Here is a 21,534-nt window from a genome sequence, read left to right on the forward strand (position 1 = left end):
ATTAAAATTGATGGAAGAAGGAGATTTGAAAAAAAAAGTTTTCAGAGTTGGAGATGGAAAAAAAATGTTTTCAGAGTGGGAGATAGAGTGGGAGTGGTCCAAGTAATAGTAACTCCAATGACGGAGATAGAAGGATCAACCACCTAAGTTCAGAAAGAAGGCTAATGGTACAACAGGACCAAGGTCAGTCTAATGGGAAGAGAAAATGCAGAGTGCATGTGAGAATATGAAAGGGGAAAGGTAAAAATGTTCTGAATAGAATGAACTAGAAATTTCATAAAAAGAAGAGTAGGGGGCCAGAAAAAGAACCACAACAAGGAATGAGCAGCAAAGACCCAAAGGGAGAAGGAAAATACAAGAGATGGACTATGCAGGGATATAGGAAGGGTCATGCTGGCATGAGGACTGACTAAGAGACTTCTCCACAGAAATCCAGTAGGGGGCAGCAGAAAGACTTAGCCAGATATTTTCAATAGCTCTTCTGATGGTAACCATTTGAAATGTCAGGGAGATGTTAAAGGGAGTCCTGCAATATGGAGACTGAATTGCGAAAAGAATGGACTTAAATATACTAAGTCTGAGATGCCATTTCTTAGAATATTCCATTTTCTCTAAGATATGGCAATCTTGGAGTTAGTAGATACAAGTCTGGGAGTGTGGTACTCTTGTCCTACACTTGGGTGGATGCCAGGGGGGCGTGGCCCTCCTACAAAAAAAAAAAAAAGTTTAAATGAGAAGAGAGATGTTGAAATTCACTCTTCTTCTGTGTTTTTGTAAATTTTCTTGCTTAATTGTACTGTGGCACTTTTCTCCTTTGGCCTCCACTGAAAAAGGGCTTTTGCTCAGATGGACTATCCCAGTTAAAAAAAAAAAAAAATGTAAAATAAATAAATAAATAAACTACACACCCTAGTAGAAGAATAAAGATATTACAGAAGATATGGAGGAGGGTTATTCTGGTGATCTGACTCCAGGATATGAAGTTAAAAATGATGTATAATAAAGTACTTGCAATCTGCAGACCATAAATAGGAGGAGGGAAAAAGGGTGGAGTTACTATTTCTTTGTTAACTTAATGCTACAGGCCGAGAAGTTCAGATAAGCATATAAGGTGTGTAGATTTTATGGACAGGCATAATACACAATCAAACATGGGTTAAAGGCATCATTTATGCTTCAAATAGGGACAAACCAACATTGCTTGACCAAATGCTAGAGGAATGGAAAAGGTTAATTAGCAATGTACACTATGCTTTGTTAGTGGGTGACTTTAATTTAGTTCTTTAAGTTCAAATGGATCAATTACATAATGGGGAGAGTCACATAAAAAGCACAAGTACTTCAAAGGTGGCTAAAATGAAGAAGTGGTGTGACAACTGGAGATAAATGCATGAAATTTAAGTGGGAGTCACATTTTCAGGTAACCCATATACACAAGGTAACAGGCTGGATTTTATATTGGTTGATAAGGGGGCGGGTCGAGCTAGGGGAAAGGCAAACCTATGCTCATTTTTGGTGATAGGATATTTCCAACTAGATTATTCTGAGTTGTGGCACTGGAGATGGCCTCATTTTAAGTGGGCTTATGAGGAAGGCAAAGGTATGCTTGCAAGATTATTTGAGGGAGAGAAATTATATTTTAGGTGACAAATTTAGCGCCACCTGGAGAGAAGGCTACAGACTTGCCATAACAATGGGAACTAGTAGAAAGGGAAGGGAGAATAACATGATGTAGGCTCATAGGTAAGTCCTCATTTGATTAAAGCCCATTTATCTGAATCACAAGCCAGTGAAAATATTAAACGTAGGAATCTATGACATAAAATAGTGTTTTTGCAGGAAGCAAGCCTCCCCCCTGCAATCCCTACTCTTTTAATTATATATAGTAATTCCATGCCCTCACAATGACTTGAGAAAAGAAAAAAAGTTCATACACAGCCAATTAGTGCTTGTGCAGCCACATTGATTCACTGTCTATGATGTTTTTTTTTTCTCAAGTGGTTGAATGGCCATGGAGTTATTATATATAATTAAGGGAGGTGTGGGTGGCAACCTCCCCCCTGCAAAAACACTATTTTATTTTGTGTTCTCTTAGGTTTAATATTTTCATTGATTTCTGATTCAGTGAAATGAGCTTCAATCAAATGGGTTTTTAGTCACTTGGTTTTCAGTCAAATGGGCTTCAGTCAAGTGAACTTTTATTCATATGGGCTGTCAGTCAATCAGTCTTCAGTCAAATTCTTTCAAACCTTTCATTTTCAGTCAAGAACTGTTTTATACATGTAATATATATATATATAGATATATATATATACATGCATATATATATATATATATATATATATATATATATATATATATATATATATATATATATATATATATATATATTTATATGTCTCTATCTATATGTATATAGAGACATATAAATAGGTATATACATATAGATAGAAACATATATATATATATATATATATATATATATATATATATATATATATATATATATTTATGGTTTACCTTTAAATTGTCTATCGCACTTTCAGTCGTCTATCACACTTTGTCGAACGGCCACTTTATCGACTCGTTTTGTGCGAACCAAAACCGCGAAAAATTTTAAACATCGAAAAACATTCGACATTTCCAGCCGTGCAACACCTCCACATCAATGCTACCATGGGTCAAAAAGGGTCGTGGTTTTGCCGTTCGCATATTCGGAATTCGACATTGGAGATGTTCGCGTTTCGGCATTCGCGGAAGTCGTGTCGCCCATATCGGGATCAACAATATAAAGGTAAACCTCTATTTATATGTCTCTATCTATATGTATATATAGATATATGCATATATCAAATGTAGTAGAAAGGAATGCACAATAAATACAAGAGGTCCAGAGAACAATTCTGGCCCATGGGAATAGGAAAGGTTAGTTGACTAACAGGGAAATGATACTTAAGCAAGAACTAGAATTTTTGCAGACATTAATGGCAGAAGCAAAATTAATGACAATGGGGTGTTATTGGTGTCTAAAAAGAGAGGGCAGTCTGAAACAGATGAGCATGGCCATTTAGTTTAACAGGAGTGAGTAATATATAGGTGTAGAGTGCAGATTAACTTTAGTATCCATAGCAGTAAGTGTGTATGCAGAGAATCATATGGTTCTGCCTGGGTCTGTATTATTTTGTTGAATGGTTATTCAGGGAATAGCCATTCGTCGAACACCTAGTTAGTGAAGCCACTCTTCATCGAACAGCGAATTTTAACTAAGGCAAACCAGTGGTTGGCCACCATTTGGAAGTTGCCCTTTTCCCCACTATAGTGCAGTCTCAGAGTTGGTATATTTAGTTAGGGGGGTGCGGGGAGTGCAGCCCCCATATTGGGCTTCGTGGAGAGCATAGCCCCCCCCCACCTTGGCAGGTTTTAAATTTGATTTAATTTTTTTGCAGTAGCTCAGTTGGCCAACTGCTTGTTTGCCCTACTTAAAATTTGTTGTTTGATGAAGAGTGGCTTTGCTAAATAGGTGTTCGACAAATGGCTATTCTCTGAATAGCCATTCACTGAAGAGATATAGACCTGGTTCTGCCTTACTTCCGATTTCCTGCTCAGATAATTAACTGTGTGGTTGCTCATCAGCCATTTGCTGTATGTTTGTATTCTGTCATCAAGCCCAAAAGAACATGGCTGAATCTGAACCCAGTAATGCCATGTCCATGGTGTAGCCTTATGCCACATCTGGCTTAACAATGAGAATGTAGATATGAATTTTACTTCACAAATCATACCTCTTAGCCTCTTGGCACATGAAATCTGAACAAAGCCAAAAAATTAGTTGGGGACAACCATAGGGATAGATTTTAAATATTGCCTTATAAACTTAAAAAGTTGCTTGAATAACAGGATTTTTGTCAGCATGAAGTTTATGAAGGACATGAAGTCTGAAACTCAAATGACTGTCATTTTGTGACACCAATCCTTTATGTAGGATATGAAGTCTGAAACTCAAATTACTGTCATTATTTTGTGAAACCAATCCCATGTGATTTGCCAAAAAAAAAATGTTATGAGAAACAGTCCAAAAATATGAGGCAAAAATCTTCTGCGAAAATCTGGACAGTTGAGAGGCATGCCTCAAGTACAACCTCATATGGCAATCTGCATCAGCCGTTAAATACCATACCATTGTAGCAGCTTCCATATAATATTCCATCTGTGTTCTCCATGTCCTCAAAACAAATGCAGACTGTAACTGCAAACACCTAGACTCTAACCAGTACAATGCAAATAATTAATGCATTATTTCATGACCAAGGTGAGATCTACTGTATATTGCTTATTTTAGTCATACAACATTCCCTCTTTCAGGAAAAACAGACCGCCACCCTAGCTTCCCATTTCAATGTTACCTTCCCCACCGTTTCATGTAACACTGAAAAGATGTGTTAATCATTAGCATTTTCATTCTAATCTCATGTGCTCTCAGGTTAACTGCAGAGTGTTAATTCAACTTATTAATTATGAGTTTGCAGCTAGACATGAAATTATTGTTTTTAAATGTTTGCATTGGTAAAAATTAAAAAAAAGTTAAAAGAACCATAGCACTCCCTTATCCTTTTCATATGTTCCATGCTTTGCCATGTATCTGTCAACACTGAGAACAGCACCGTTTGGTGGTTTATCATTGTCCATGTTAGCTCTGTGTTACAGGGCAGACACCTTTCACAAGTATTTTCTGCCATCATCGTACAAAGCATTTTCATCGCTCTCATTTTAAGTCCTATGGAAAAGAAACATGCTCTGCATTAAACACACGGAAGTTAGCAAATGTATATACTCATGCAGAACTTTAGTTATGTTATATGGGTTCCAAATGTAACAATACCAAAATGACTAAAACACAAGGAATTAGAGCTGGCAGCCAACCACAAAGGATTCACACTCTGATTCCCTTCCACACAAATTTATTCGCCATCAAGTAAAAACTCATACGCTTATCCATTCAGTTTAAATAGGCTAAAATCCCTCCAAGAGTTAATTACATTCTCGTAACTGAACAGTGGTAAACGTTTAAAGAAACAGTGTCCAGTGTCATTCAGCATTACAATCTTGAAATCAATATTTAAAATAACCTTTGTAAAAAATCCAGAAAAATGTTTGTTTACAATTTCCAAAAAAAAAAAAAAAAACCCTTACTATGAAGTGTCATAATAAATACCTTAAAAGATATTCTTAAAAGTTGTTATTGAAAAATTATTGTTAAAAAGTTGCTGTAAAAAATTACTTTAAAACAGCTGATCTCATATTTAACCAAGGTTGTAGAGATATGTACTCATTTAATCCTGGGTCATAAAAAGCATGTAACCTAAGGTGTCACCTAACTTCTTTCACCTTAAGTAATGCGTTCATATCCCACCTCTTGGATTTGCTATTACTTTTTCAAGTATAACAAATTTGAACTTTGTGTAGTGTGAGCTTATTCTCGAGTGCTTAAAAAGGGGATTGCTCTCATTTTGCCTCCCTGTACCATAATTATGTTCATATATCCACATTTGGAAGCACCTGACTGTCTTTCTAACATAAAAACTAAAAAACCCCAAGCACTTGGCAAAGTAAACTACTGCTTTGGTCTGATAGTTCCCTTTTTCAAAATATACTATAGAACCGATCCCACTGTCTAATTAAATACTACTCACTTCTAGGATATAAGTACATTGAGTACATCTACCATACTTCGTCTTTCCTTGCCTATGTTTGCTGTAGTGGTCTAAATACATTGAACCCCATTCAAAACTATTCTTCAAATTTCTTTCAGTTTTGTAAGTAAACAGTTGATATATTTCAGGGTATACATTAAGAATATTCCAGTTCATTTTTACTAATTTTTTAATTTCCCCTACTTGGCATCCTTATTCTACCACCAGGACCCCAGCAAAGTTCTTTTCATCTTCTTCTTGTTTTTTGGGTGGTAAGCCTCTTCCCAAAAGGTGTTTATATTTAAGTCCCCATTGGGATTGTACATACCCCTGAATAACATTGAGAATGTGAGGGGATAGCCTCTAGCTAAAAACATATTTACAACAATATCTAGTTCTCTAGGGACATCTTGTACATTCATAGTCATCCTGGCTACTCTTATGCACCGTCCTTTAAGTAAAGTTTTCTTATGACAAAGCGGGTGACAACCTGAATAATGTAAGTAAGAATTACTGAAAGTGGGCTTTCCGAAAGTAGTCGATTTAAATCCACTGTATGAGTGCATAATAAGTGTGTCCAAATAGTTTATTCTGTCATGGTTAAAATTAAATGTGAAGTTTAAAAAGTTTGAGGTACCATTCAGGTAATTTACTAACTTAAAAAGTATTTTAACTATCTATCTATCTATGTTAACTTTCTGAAGTGTCTTTTGATCTCTGAAATGTTACACTGTATCATATGGTTTTTAATCCTTTTTTACCATGTAATGATATATTTTTATTTGTATACGTTTTTGTTTTTGTTTGTATTTGTGTGGAGCTTTTCTCCCCGGGCCTCTACTGAAAATGGATATATATCCAGCTAGACTAGCCCGGTCAACAAATGTAAAATAAAATAAATAAATAAATAAAAATACATTTTTCAGGCCCATCCCAAAGAATAAAAATGTCTTCCAAAAACCTGACATATAACTTAACACAACCAAGCACAATCCTTTTTTCTCCATAAAAGTTTAAACTTTTGGCACAAGCCCTGGTAGACTTTCAAGTACTGCAATGATCAATAATCCCTGTAATTAAGCAATGCAACTGTTTCCTGAATTTTGATTTGGTATCTTAGTTATCAATCTACTCCGTTATCTACACATTGCTACATTATATGCTCTATGTTTTATGCCATCTCTGTAACTTTTCTTAGCTTACCATAGTTAACTTCATACCACAATTGTATTCATTTTGATTTTAGTAGTTGTATTGTATTATTATCAGTTGTGGAGCTTTTCTCCCCTAGTTTCCACTGAAAGCGGGCTCATAGCCTAGTTGGACACTACCCGGTTAACAAATGTCAATAAATAAATTAATAAATAAATAAACAAATAAATAAATAAACTTGGAATTTTGACTCCAAAACAAAATTTATTTCCCAAGCTAATAAAACCAAGTTTGCGTATATGGGAGTACAAAAGGCCCCCATCAGTTTTTCATGCTCATAAAATTCTTCATCAAAGTAGAAATAACAAACTAAGATTCTGATGAAGTCATGGTTACACTCGATGTAAGCACTCAGTATTGCTTTTTATGCAATAACATTACTGTGATCTCTGGGACCTGGTTTCTAACTTCATTGTTCATGTAGTTATAATCTGATGCCAAGGACATTATTTCCACAATCAGATTTATTTTATCATTGGCAAAATTTGTAAATCTTACAATGCTATTCTGGATATGTTCTAGCCTGTCTTCACTAGAGATTGCTGTAAATAAATCTACTATATCAGTAGTTATAAAGGTCAAGCCTTTAGACCAAATATCTTCTTTAAGCCTTCCCAGAAAATACCAGGAGTTGTTAATCAGATGGGGCACCAATTTAGGAACAAATTTTAACCATCAGATTTCATTGTTCAGCCTTTTACATTCATCCATCAAAACATTAATCTTGTTGTAATCCAATGTGACAATAAAGTACATAAAGTTTAATACTGTGCCTGTCAAACATTTCTAATAACTCAGATAATTCAGCATTACCTAAGAAAAGTCTATTCAGGAATTTATGCATACAGAGCCCTTTTGGGACCTTTTTGGCTTTAATACTTTCAGAATGAAGCACATTGTCATACTGTAAGGTATGCACCTTGCGTAGTTTCTGATGCATTTCATTTAAGTTTGTTTGAAAATTCTTTGATGGTTGAAAACAGTTACTTGTGTTGAACATAACCACTCATGTTTTATGCTAGATCCCTCTGGTGTAGAACCTACAGCAACTATGGACCTGGGATTAGCCATGTCCTCTGTGCCTGTTGGGATCCTCCCAGTGGGAAAGGAGAGCCATTCTCATCAATCCTTGCAGCAGGAAGGAGGAAGACTTCCCTGTCTGATCAGAATGTTGTGCCCATCCCAGAGAAAAGTACTGCTGCCATTAATGCCACTGCTGGCCCCATTTTCCTGTCAAAAAGACACAGAAAATAAACATGTATCTACTCCTCTTCAAATTTCTTTATACAGGAGTAGTTTACTGGATCTGGTTCAAGATTCAATTCGAGCAACTGATCATTCTTATAAAGTAGTTTCTGTTAACAGAAAGAGAGATACCTCTTTTCCTGAATAGATTAAATATTATGAATCTGGATAGGAAGATAGGAAGATGAAGGGGCCAATACAGGGTTTTCTGCTCAGATTTCTGATTCAGACTAAGAGAAGAGCTCAGTTTTTCATTCCCTTTGTGGGGTTAATCTTTTTTTCTGAGAATATTTCCAGGATGTGCTAGAGTTTTCAGTGGGTGAACACTGAGGTTTCATAGTCCCTCAGAAAATACTATGAGTGGTTAAAGAATTTGAGGATCCTGCACCAGTTCCTCTTGTTTTGTCAGCTTTAGAGGATGTGTGTGTCACTGCCTGCAATTATACTGGTACATATCCAGCTGCCTTTAACAAAACAGATAACATGTATAGTCATACTGCTCAACCTTTTAGTGCAAGAAATCTGGACAAAGCCTAATATAATGGGGGGGGGGCTAAAAATATGGACACACATTTACATATTGCTCTTATCAACTTAGAATGCTGCTAGATTAGGAGTATTTGTGGCATGCATGAATGTTATAAAGTCTGAAACTCATATGCATGTCACTATTTAGTGACTTTAATGCTTAGATCACTCCAGTGATTTATCAGAAATACATTAATTTTATGAGGAACAGACCAAAAATATGAGGCAAAAACCTGGACAGTCTGCAAAAATCTGGACAGTTGAGAAGCATGTAATATAGTTCCTCACTCTTTTAAGATTTTATACACTCTTCCCAAACCTGACACAGCAGCTATAGATTTAGCTAATCCTACTGCTGCTAAACATTTAGTTAATTCCAATTTTACAGTTTCTGACAAGGATGAGAAGGTTATTGATAAGTATTAGAAAAAAAGTATATGCTTCTGCAACTTTGATTGTCACAGTCTTGAATGGTGAGGCTGACATGTTAAAATTTATTCTGACTAATTGTGAAAGTATGAGGAAAGTTTTGTCTGCATCCTCTTCTTTTGAGGAAAAAAACTGCTCTAAATAATTTATGTCCTTAAATTTAAAATCCACACCTCATTCTTTTACAGAGGGTGTGTATGCCTCAGTTGATACTTCTTCCAGGGCTATGGCTTCTGGTGCTGTTTTGAGAAGGTTTGCCTGGTGTCTTTGTAGAACCTTCATGATGATGTGAAAAAAAAATTAGAGTTTAAATTGTCCTTTGGACAGAGATTTAGCTTTTGGTTCCTTTGCTGCAGAGGTCATCAAAAAGTGTAATGCAAGGGAAAACCTAATAAAGTGAATCTCTAAGAATTTTCAGCCCTGTTTTTGCAAATTTGCAAAGGGATTTTGTAACCCCTTATTCAGTTTTGGCAAAAAAAAAATCAAATCCTAAAACAAGCAGTCTCTACAAAATGTGGGTAAGCAGTCTTTTAAGAAGAAATAGTGGGGAAGGCCAGCTCAAGAAAGAATTCAGGAACTCCCCCCAAAACCAAGGACAGCCCAACAAGCCAGAATGACTATTTAAGGGACCTTGCCCTTCTCTCCCACTCTGGCAGTCCATTTTCCTTTCCAGAAAGTCTGAATCTTCATTTTGCTCTCTGACAATAAATAATGTCAAATGAGTTCTGAAGCTCATTCAGCAAAGTTGCAAATGGCAGTGGGATGAAATCCCTCCTTTCCAGGGGGTAATTCCTCACCCAGCAGACCAGGCTCCTTTGTTTCCTGCTGTCCTTCAATGCATGCTGTCCCAGAGAGTGAACAAAAAACAGTTCTTCCTTCCCAGTTTGGGAAAGGGTTTTATATAATGATGTTTTTAGTGCCAAGGAAAGAAAATGCTTGTAGACCAGTTCTGGAGCTTTCTTTCTTAAACCTGTTTGTGATTGTGCCCAAGTTGAAAATGCTGTCACTTCAGAACCTGTTGCCTTCTCTTCCTCATTTAAGTTTCAGTATCATTAAATTTAAAAGATGCTTATCATCCCATCCCTATTCATCCAAACTTCAAGGATTTCTTAAGGATTTGTGTATGTGGCTCACCCTGTCATTTCTCTGCCTTACACTTTGGATTATCCCTTCACCAACAATGTTCACAAAGTGTTTAGCTCCAGTTATAGCTCATAGCAGGCTAGAGGGTATTCACGTTTTCCTTATTTAGATGACTTACTTATCCTTGCAGAGCGTTTTTCAAAGTGTGAGGAATTCTCACTTGAGTGAGAGGTCCCCTGCATGAGCTGGGTTTCCAAGATAACATTCAAAAGTCTTTTTTGACTCCTTCCCATGAATGTGTCCATGGGATGTCAGCTAGGCCATTCATTTCAAGGAACTTTTCTTCCACAAGAAAAAACAATTATGTATATCTAGAGCTATTTCTAAAGGTTTCTCCTCAGACTTCAGTCACTGTGAGGGAATACCTGAGGATACTGGGTTGCATGCCATCTATGATTCTAATGATACTCCTGGCAAGAATCCACATGAGATATAGTGGTATCTGAAGTCTCTTTGGTCCCAGCATCAACATCCTTTGTCTTTTCATATCACAGTGTTGTGGTTTGTTAGAGGAGAAATCACTGAGACAGCAAATTTCCCTGATTCCAGGTCTCCCCTTTTCTGTCCCTGTTCCAAAGCACTCATTCACCATAGATACTTCAGCCTTTGTTTGCTGAGCAATTTCAGGAGGGATAAAAAGTAAGGTGTGTGGGACACCAAGGATAAACACAAGCACATAAATATAAAATAGATGATTGCACTGATTGAAGCACTCGACTTTCTGAATCATCTTTGGTTCCCTGGATCTCTTCAATTTGTTAAAGTCAATACCACCATCATATAGCACATCAACAGGCAAGGAGGAACCAGGGTGTACCCCCTTTGCTGGCTAACTTTGTTAGCTTAAGATATGTCTTCACAGCACAGTCTCACTCTACAGGCATACTACATCCTGTCAGAGCAAACTCTTGTGGCAGACAAGCTGAGCAAGACAAGGGCAGACCCTCAGAAATGGAAAGTAGATCAGGGGGTCTTCCAAGTCTTGATCCATCTGTGGCAATTTCCTCAGGTGGAACTATTTGCCTCCTCTCTGAACAATCTTCTGCTCCAGGACTCCATGTAAGAAGACATGGAAGACAGATGCCTTTTCCTTCCCTTGGACAGGAATGCTTCTGCATGCTTTTCCAGACTTCCTACTGATATCCAGGGTACTTCTATTAATAGTTTGCAGATGGTTTACCTGTCATTCAAGGAGAGTGTGTTGAGCAGATGGAAAGAGTACTTTGAGGGGTTGATGAATGAAGAGAATGAGAGGGAGAGAAGGTTGGATGATGTGCAGATAGTGAATCATGAAGTGCAGTGGATTAGCAAGGAGGAAGTAAGGATAGCTATGAAGAGGATGAAGAACGGAAAGGCTGTTGGTCCCGATGACATACCTGTGGAAACATGGAGGTGTTTAGGTGAAATGGCAGTGGAGTTTTTAACTAGATTGTTTAATGAAATCTTGAAAAGTGAGATGATGTCTGAGGAATGGAGAAAAAGTGTTTTGGTACCAATATTTAAGAATAAGGGTGATGTGCAGAGCTGTAGTAACTACAGAGGGATTAAAATGATAAGTCACAGCATGAAGTTATGGGAAAGAGTAGTAGAAGCTAGGTTAATAAGGGAGGTGATGATTAGTGATCAGCAGTATAGTTTCATGCCAGGAAAAAAGAGCACTCAGATGCAATGTTTGCTCTGAGAGTGTTGATGGAGAAGTACAGAGAAGGTCAAAAGGAGTTGCATTGTGTCTTTGTGGATTTAGAGAAAGCATATGACAGGGTGCCTAGAGAGGAGGTGTGGTATTGTATGAGGAAGTCTGCAGTGGCAGAGAAGTATGTAAGAGTGGCACAGGATATGAACAAGGGTAGTGTGACAGCGGTGAGGTCTGCGGTGGGAGTGACAGATGCATTTAAGGTGGAGGTGGGATTACATCAAGGATCAGCTCTGAGCCCTTTCATATTTGCAATGGTGATGGATAGGTTGACAGATGAGATCAGACAGGAATCCCTGTGGACTATGATGTTTGCAGATGACATTGTGATCTGTAGTGAGAGTAGGGAACACGTGGAGGAGACCATGGAGGGGTGGAGATATGATCTAGAGAGAAGAGGAATTAAGGTCAGCAGGACTAAGACAGAATATATGTGTGTGAATGAGAGGGAGGCTAGAGGAGTGGTGAGGATGCAGGGAGTAGAGGTGGCGAAGGTAAATGAGTTTAAGTACTTGGGATCAACAGTTCAGAGTAATGGTGAGTGTGGAAGAGAGGTGAAGAAGAGAGTACAGGCAGGATGGAGTGGGTGGAAAAGAGTGTCAGGAGTGATTTGTGACAGATGAGTACCAGTAAGAGTGAAAGAAAAGGTGTACAAGAGGGTAGTGAGGCCAGCTATGTTATATGGGTTGGAGACAGTGGCATTGACAAAAAGGCAGGAGTCAGAGCTTGACATGGCAGAGTTGAAGATGTTAAGATTTGCACTGGGTTTGACGAGGATGGACAGGATTAGGAATAAGTATATTAGAGGGTCATCCCAGGTTGGAAGGTTTAGAGACAAAGCCAGAGAGGCAAGGTTAAGTTGGTTTGGACATGTGCTGAGGAGGGATGCAGAGTATATTGGGAAAAAGATGTTAAGGATGAAGCTGCCAGGTAATGGGAAAAGAGGAAGGCCTAAGATAAGGTTTATGGATGTGGTGAGAGAGGACATGCAGGTGGTTGGTGTAATGCAGAGGACAGGAAGAAATGGAAACAGTTGATCTGCTGTGGTGACCTCTAACAGGAGCAGCCGAAAGAAGAATATATACATATATATATATATATATATATATATATATATATATATATATATATATATATATACATATATATATATATATACACACACACACACACACACACACACACACACACACACACACACACACACAATGTATGTGTGTGTATATATGTGTATATATATATATATATATATATATATAAAATATCAGTAATTATTTTCTCAAAAAACACATGGTTAACTTGCAGTCTGCTTATGAATTGTATGACATGGAGTATATAAATTTGTAACCACTTTGTGTTCCACTGGCATGCACATACACACCTGGGGCCAAAAACAATCATTAAATGCAACTAGACTGGTGTACACACCTGGGTTAAAATCGGGATTTACATGCACCTTTCATTCATCTAGTACACAGAGTAAGGAATACTATATGGCCATCTAAATGCTAGAGTAGTTGTTATCTGTAGTGAAACTTGATTGTTTTAACTTCGTTAACAAAAACCTGCCATTTTACTTTTCTGAAATATAATGAAGTTTTCCTTTCTATGGTGTAGTCAAATGCATATGAGGGAAAGAGAAAACCATGATTATGATAAAAGACTAAAACTACTATGTTAGTTATGACTTCTTCCTGAGTACTGTTATGTTTTTTCAAAAAGCATTCTTGTACTGTTAGTCAGTGTAATATGATTGTGAGTACATTCAAGCCTCATTTACTCACATGGCAGCATATTTCATTTTTTAACATGCACCTAATTTGTCTTTACAGATGGTAGAGATGGTATGTCTACATGTTATAAGCCTGATGGAAGCTCTTCAAGAATGTAATTCAACAGTATTTGTAAAGGTAATTTAATTATGTTACGCAATATCTTGTTTCTGCTCTCACTGAAACCACTTCTATTAATAAGACTTGTGTATTATAAAATTAAAATTACATAGCCAGCTATGTATCAGTCACCATGTATTATGATAATTAAAAATGTTATTAAAGATATTTTAGTTACATTATAAATATTTAAAAAAATGATCCAGTACTGGTGAAATGGCCTTGGAGATTTACAGGATTTACAATGTACTGTTCAGCTGTAGATATTGTAGGCATTGTATCAGTCACTTTTCATGATGGCATAGAGGAAATAATTCTTGAAGACTGAGCAGCCAAATGTTCCAGACTATGCAGAACGCTCCACATTTGACCATAAGTGAACCCACTGTTCCCCTGTTCCACATTGATCAGCTTTGGCTCCACTGCATGGCTTTTGACTGCATACCGCTATTACTGCCAATCTGCATAGAGGTATACAAAGCAATCAAATAGTTACTCCACTGTTCTGCATTGGACAGCATTGGCTGTGCTACACAGCTTTTGATTGGCTCATATTCTGCAATTACAGCTAATCACCACTGCAGTATGTGAACCAATGAAATAACTGTTCCTGAGGAATGGAGCCAAAGAGAGCTCCCAAATACGTGACCATTCATGTATCAGGAATGGTTGTGGAAAACTGCATTTAAAGAGAGGGAAAAAAATAAAACAGAAGCAAAACAGTTCAAGGTAAGTAATTGCAATGCTGACAGTTAAAAGAAATCCTTTTAACTGCTGGTATTGCAGTTATTTACTTGGTTTGCTTTCATTTTATTTTTCCCTCTCTTTAAATGCATACCTCTCATCCTCCTAGAGTAAGAAATCTGGACAAAGCCAACAGACAAACATAATGTGGTGATAAAGCCACAAAAATAGGGACAATTTTTAGATATTGCTCTTAAAATAACAGGTCTTGTGTTACCATACATGATCTGAAGGATATGATGTCTGAAACTCAATTTTCTGTCATTACCTTATTATTTCATTCCTCTGTGATTTCCTAGAAAACTACAAGCAGTATTTTACGAGGAACAGACCTAAAATATGAGGCAAAAATGTGGAGATTCTGCAAAATTTTGGGCAGTTGAGAGGTATGACAAGGGTGTGTTTGTGTGTGTGTGTATGTGTGCGTGCGTGAGTGCGCATATATTTTGGTTTCAAAGGCCATGGTCAAGGTATGCTTTTCGCACAGTGTGAAAATACGGTGTTCTACAGTTTGTCACACATTGCTATGGTCTGTGTTCCACAACTGCCTCTTAACAGGTTGAGACTATGCTTGATGACATCTACTGGAGTGTTCTTGTGTACTTTGGTTAATATGCTCTAGCAGGTAGCATGAAACCCAGAGAAAGCAAAAGTGCAAATGTAGATGGTCAAGTATAAGCTGATAGGTTATATTAAACAATGATTTAAAAAGAGAGTGAGTGAAAGAGAGAGAGAGAGAGAGAGAGAGACAAAAGAAAGGGAGAGAAATACATTAATAAAGAGATAATGGGTGTTACAACAACCAGCTGAATCCAGTGTATCATGTATGGGAAAACTGAACTGAGTCGATTTCCTCTTTGGTTGACATCTGTTTAGTTGACAAAATTTAGTTGGCTGCACAGGTGGTCAGATGCACAGATGTGCAAGATTGCACAGTGCTCAGGGTTGGGAAATATGCCCTTTCCCTGAAATTGTTCCATCTTGAAATTAGTATATATAATTAGCAGGGGGGTAGAGGTGCGTGGCGGCTATTGTTTTTTTTTTTTTTTTAATTTTGTTTTGCATGCACTGAGATTTTTGCTTAGGACATGCATAGTAACATGTTGATATTTGCAAAATCAGCCTTTGATGGTTAACCTTGTGAACGTCAATATTTGGATCATTTGTTGATTATTAGTGGATCCATATAGGTAGATAGATAGATAGATAGATAGATAGATAGATAGATAGATAGATAGATAGATAGATAGATAAATGTGTTCCTGGTCTAAGTGCATTATTTTCAAATACATTTTGTTTGAATTAAGTTATCAAACAAAATATATGTTAAAAAGAATGAACAGAAAACTAGTATTTATCCAAGATCACTGAATACGGAAGATATGGTAGTTGTTATTTTCTTCATTATTGTCATATCTCAAAGTTGGTATATTTAAGTTAAGTGATGCAGTCTACCACATGGTGGAGTGTTGAAAACACTCATTTTAAATAACTGTATTTAGTAATGGGTTCAGGGTAATGAGTTCAGCAAAATGGACTTTGAATATAGTGTTGCATGACTCCAAATATAGTGTTGCATGACTCCAAATTTCTTGTTGTCACTTCTGGTTCATTCCTCATCCAAATCTGTTTTTTTTTTCTCGTTACTTTCTTTCATAGGTTCATAGGTTAGTACTAGACTATCTGCCCAAGGGCATTTATAAGCCTAGCCAGAATATGTTGACTTTCGCCACCCCCTTAGATTAGTTCCCTGTGCCTCTGCCCAGCAGAGCCATTAGTTCCCTGTGCCACTGTATAGCAGAGCCACTGCAGTGATCTCCGGGGTAAACTTTCTGTTTCCCATCCACCCGTCAAGGTTTCTCTTGAAGAGTGTTAGGGAGGGGCTCTGCCTGATGTATATTGGAATCCTGTTCCAAAGCATGGGGAGTCTCTGGGATAGGAATCTATCCCTCCAGCATGTCCTATTTATTGTTGTGGTGAGGTTTATATCTCTAGAGCGTGTGGCTCTCCGGGATATTTTTTTTTTTTAGGTGGAGCATGTCCATCAATTCTGGGTTGGGCATGGCCTTGTATATCAGGCAGAGATCACCTCTGAGTAAGCGGAAGGCAACTGAGTACAGCTGGAGTTTCTTGAGTTGTCCTGCATAGGGCATCTGTTTGAGGCCAGTAATCCTCTTGGTGAGGTACTTTTGTGGTCTTTCCAGCTGTTGCAGGTGTCTTGTAAGGTACATCCCAAATGGGGCTTTGTATTCTATGATGGGTCTAATGAGTGATGAGTAGAGAGGCACAATAACCTCTTTTGATCTAGATGCGAACCCTTTTGTGATTAGGTGGGCCACATAGACAGATTTTCTAACCACCTTGGCAATATGATTATCAAAGGAGAGATTACTATCTACTTGGGTCCCCAGATCCCTTATTACATTTTCTGTATTTATGGGACTACCACCTATGTGGTAGTTCACGGGTACTTTGTCTTTTCCAAAGGAGATGACTATGCACTTTTTGGCATTTAGCTTGAGGCCATGATTTTGACTCCAGGTATCCGTCTCAGTGAGACCCATCTGGAGAGTGTCTGTATCAGCTGGAGAATCAATTATGGCCCCTAGTTTGCAGTTGTCTGTGAACTTGGTCAGTCAAAGTCCTCCTATGTTTGCCTGTACCTCTGAGAAGTATATACTGAACAGGAGGGGTCCTAGGACTGAGCCCTGGGTGACGCCACTTGTAACCAGTTTAGAGCTGGACATAGAGCCTGCAACTCGCACCATGTGGGTTCTATCCATGAGCCAGTTGGCAACCCATCTCGTGATGTAGGGGTTTATGTTCAAGCTGGTGAGCTTGTCTATAATACTAGAATGGGGAATGGTGTTGAAATCCTTTGCGAGGTCTAGGTAGGCTGTGTGGACCTCCTTTAACTCATCTAATGCCTTGGTAACCATCTCAAAGAAGTCCACCAGTTTAGGAGGCATGATCTGCCCTTAACAAAGCCAAACTGGGTAGGATCCAAGGTTTGGAGGTTCTCAATGTCTCTGTTAATGAGTTCCATGATGATGCGTTCCATAGCCTTGTTGCAGATCAGGCTAGTCAGGCTTATAGGGCGATAGTTCCTGGGGTCCGTTGTGGCTCCACCTTTGTGGAGCAGGATAACTGTTGCTGTGCGCCACTCTGTGGGTACGTAGCCTGTAGAGAGGCTGAGTTTGAGCAGGGTGTTTAGGTGAGGGGTTAGTTCATTTTGGAGCTCTTGTAAGACACAGCCTGGGACACCGTCCGGTCCCATTGAAGCTGTGTTTTTGGCTTTGGATAGGGCTGTTTTAACCTGTGTGTCATGATTGATGGGGGCCTACATTCTTCTGGTATGGTTATGGGCCCTTTAGGGGGTGAGAGGGGGATGAAGTTTGCACTAAACCTGTCTGCCAGAATGTTAGCAATATCAGTCGGTTCAGTGTATTTTGAACAATTCTGCACTAACTCAGAGCAGATCTGAGAGATTCCACTTAGGTTCTTGACATAGCTAAAGAATGCTTTGTGGTTATCTTTGGAGTTATTGGCAATTTGTCTTTCGAAACTAGCCTTGGATGATTTAATGAGGGATTGTAGTTTCTTGCTGATACTGATTAGGGATGTCTTTCCTTCTTGGGATTTTACTCTTTTCTGTACTAGTTTCCTCTGGTTATATAGCTTGTTTAAGGCAGGGATCCACCAGACTGGTTTCCTTTTCTTGGAGGAGTGAGTCTTGGTTTTACTTGGGATAGCATGATCCATGCATTCCTTCAGATGCTCATAGAGTGCCTTTGTAAAGGTTTCAGCAGTTTGGACAGCATTGTCCTTAAGCATGGGGGCTGTGAACCTTTCCACCTCGGTCTTAAGTAATGTGAAGTTTGCTTTTGAAAAGTTTTTCACGGTGGTTTCCTTGATTGGGTGTGGGGGCGGAATGTGGATATCCAGAGTGATTATTCTATGGTCTGATCTAACCAGTGAGGGGTTGACCTCCGGTGTGGAACACCAGTCGCCAATGTTGGTAATAACCAGGTCCAATATGTTGTTCCCTCTGGTGGGGGTGATGACCAGTTGATCCAGGGCATTTGAGTTTATAAATTCTAGGAAGCGTTGGGCAAGGGAGTAAGTACTTGAGTAGTTCTTCCAGTTTATGTTTGGGTAATTGAAATCATCCAGTATTGGGGTGTTTGGTAGGACCGTCATATTTCCCAGTGTCTCCAGAAATGCGGAATGGGGGTCCTGGGCCATGGTGGGTGATCTGTAGCAAGCTACAATTTGGATTGCAGTTTTGCCCATTGTTAGTTGCACATGGATGATCTCTGATGCATTGTGCTGTGCCACTAACCCGGAGGTGTGGGTATCCTTGATGAATATGGATACACCCCGCCTTTTGTGTTTCAGTCCAGGTGCTGTGGCCGAAAGGTATGGTATGAGTTATAGCCATGTAGTGCTGGGGTGCACTCAGGAGCCTTAAACCAGGTTTCTGTTACTGCACAGATGTTGATGTTCTCCATACTGAGGAGTGCCTAGAGTGCATGCATTTTGAGGTTTAGACTTCTGGCATTGAGTAGCATTACCCTCAGTTTTTGGTTACTTGTGCTATTTATGGTGGTGGGTTTGTCTTTTGAATCTTGCCTAAAAACGGCACTATGGGGGTGGCAAAAGCCTAAGGATGACAGGTGCAGGCCATCTCTTATGAAGCAACGTGGCTTGTCGAGCATGTCATCCCAGGTGGACAGATACTGGATCCCCTTTGAATGACAACAGAAACTTAGCCAATTGTTGAAATTGATCATTTTTTCTTTATACTGTGGCATCATTCTTGGTGAGGGCAGGATGCTACTCAGGGTCAGGGTCATACCGGCCTGGGCTACATGATCAGAGAGCTCTTCCATGTCTCTTTTCATGTAATCCAGGGAGGTACATCTCAGGTCATTCACACCAACATGGACAATGGCAGAGTCGTATTTGTACTTGTTCTGGAGTGACCTGAGTGCTTGTGTTATGTGGCGGATCCTGGCACCCGACAGGCAGCTAACTGTAACCTTCTCCTTGTCCAGCCTAGTTAGTGGGACATCAGTGTGCCTGACTATAGAGTCACCTATTACTAGTGTGTTGGGTATGTTATTTTGAGTTAAGGCTGTGATTGCATGGCACACTGATTATGTGAAGTATGTGTTTCATGGTTGGTGATGGGGTGTGGAGGTTGCTTGGATGTCTGCTTTGGAGGTCTCTGTTGCTTTTGCATTTTTATTTAGAGGCTCTGAGTATGTTTTCATGTATTCATGTGTGTTATTTGCTGGTGTTGGTTTATTAGGTCTATGTGAGACTGGTGCTGTGTTGCAAGTATCACCCTTCTCCTCTTGACTGTCAGTTCCAGTCTTGGGTTGAGAGAGCTTTGCCTCCAGTTTGGCTGTATAATTGCATCTTTTGCATATATTAGTGTTTGGTGGTAGGAGAAGAGGGTTGTCTGTGTACATGACCTTACTGTCTGGAAATAATCTTACATCAAAATGTTATGTAGTGACACTGAGTTACTCTGTTGTACTAATGCATTTCAATACTGCACCATTGTATACCTGGACCAGGAACAAGTACAACTCCTGCTGTCACGCCCCCCCCCAACCCCCCCAAAATAGTTTATTGCTGTTGCAGAAAACAGATGTTTCCCTGAAAGCCAGATAATCACAGGATGGCTGGTATAGGATCATGGCTTATTTCCGTTACTGCAGTACTCTTTTTTATTCCTCTTTCATTCATTTGTTTATTTATTTATTTGTTATATTTCTTTAGAAGGGAATGCCCAGCTAATAAGTTTCTTTTGCAGTAGAATCCCATAGAGAAAAGCACCGGTGCTTGTCAAAACACACAATATTTTCATTGAAAAGGTAATTCCAATTACAACATTCAAGAGTCAAGTTACAGCCATAAGAAAGAATATGATGACCCTTACTGATAGAGGAAAAAAATCTTTAAAAAAATGCATTGAATGATCTATTAGAGGTTTTAAATGAAATATTGATGGCACATAATATTTTTTTGAAGCTCTGGCAGATAAAATACATTGAAAATTGTCTGCCATCAAATTGTCCACAATCACAATGTCATAAGTAAAGTTTGGAAGTAATAGCCACCCAGTGGTGTGAACCTTCGCTCTAGATGATTGTTGAAGTGACACCCTAACTTCATGTGCAAAAATGGGTAAAGGGATTATGGATGGATGGATGGATGGATGGATGGATGGATGGATGGATGGATGGATGGATGGATGGATGCAGTCTGCAGTTCTCGAATTTACATGCAGACTGTAATAAACTAAAATACTAATAGTTACAATAAAAACAGAGATGGTAATGGCCACACACTGGAAAATAAAAATAAACCAAGTGTAATATGATCAAAAACTGTATTGATTGGTACCAAGAATAAATACTTTTGTATTAACCATAAAGACTTCATCAGAGGAAAGGTTTACTCTATACACTTAAGGACATGACTGAAGGTGAATGCATCAAACTTTCTTATGCTTTTAGTAAAGCAATTCATCTAAACCATATTCATTTTTAATGACTCCATACAATAAATGTTGGTACATATCATCAATAATTATATCTGAAATGACTCAGTACATAGCAATTCTAACTGGCATAACAGCAAAGACCTAGTCAAAAATACCCTTTTATTTAGAGGTTTTATCCATCTGGAAATTAAAATATATCATCCAGCAAGTCCACAAAGTTGGACTGACAAGTGACCGAACTTCTCAATTTATTATCTCTTACTGATATGTTCTTCACCCATGATGATAAGTACAGATTTCACATTTGAATATGGCCAAAGAGGGACCTTCTCAGTCATGAGGTCAGCATTTTCTGGTGGAATATGTAAAGTAGCCAGTGATAATAATTGTATCTTGATTATTTAATACTTTTCACTCTGAACCCCTTTGCCACTAAATAGC

At 38.4% G+C, this 21,534-nt stretch overlaps 1 protein-coding gene across 1 annotated transcript in view; it reads left to right on the forward strand.

Moving 5' to 3' along the window:
- UNC79 (unc-79 homolog, NALCN channel complex subunit) overlaps window positions 1-21,534 on the forward strand; it is a 1,772,232-nt gene that overhangs the window by 1,634,080 nt on the left and 116,618 nt on the right. Inside the window, exon 48 of the mRNA XM_044074575.1 lies at window positions 13,773-13,850. Within this exon, the coding sequence (XP_043930510.1) occupies window positions 13,773-13,850 (78 nt within the window). The remainder of the gene's footprint in view (window positions 1-13,772; window positions 13,851-21,534) is intronic.

This window comes from Protopterus annectens, chromosome 6.part0, assembly GCF_019279795.1.
Source record: "Protopterus annectens isolate FY-2018-M chromosome 6.part0, PAN1.0, whole genome shotgun sequence".
Lineage (NCBI taxonomy): Eukaryota > Metazoa > Chordata > Ceratodontiformes > Protopteridae > Protopterus > Protopterus annectens.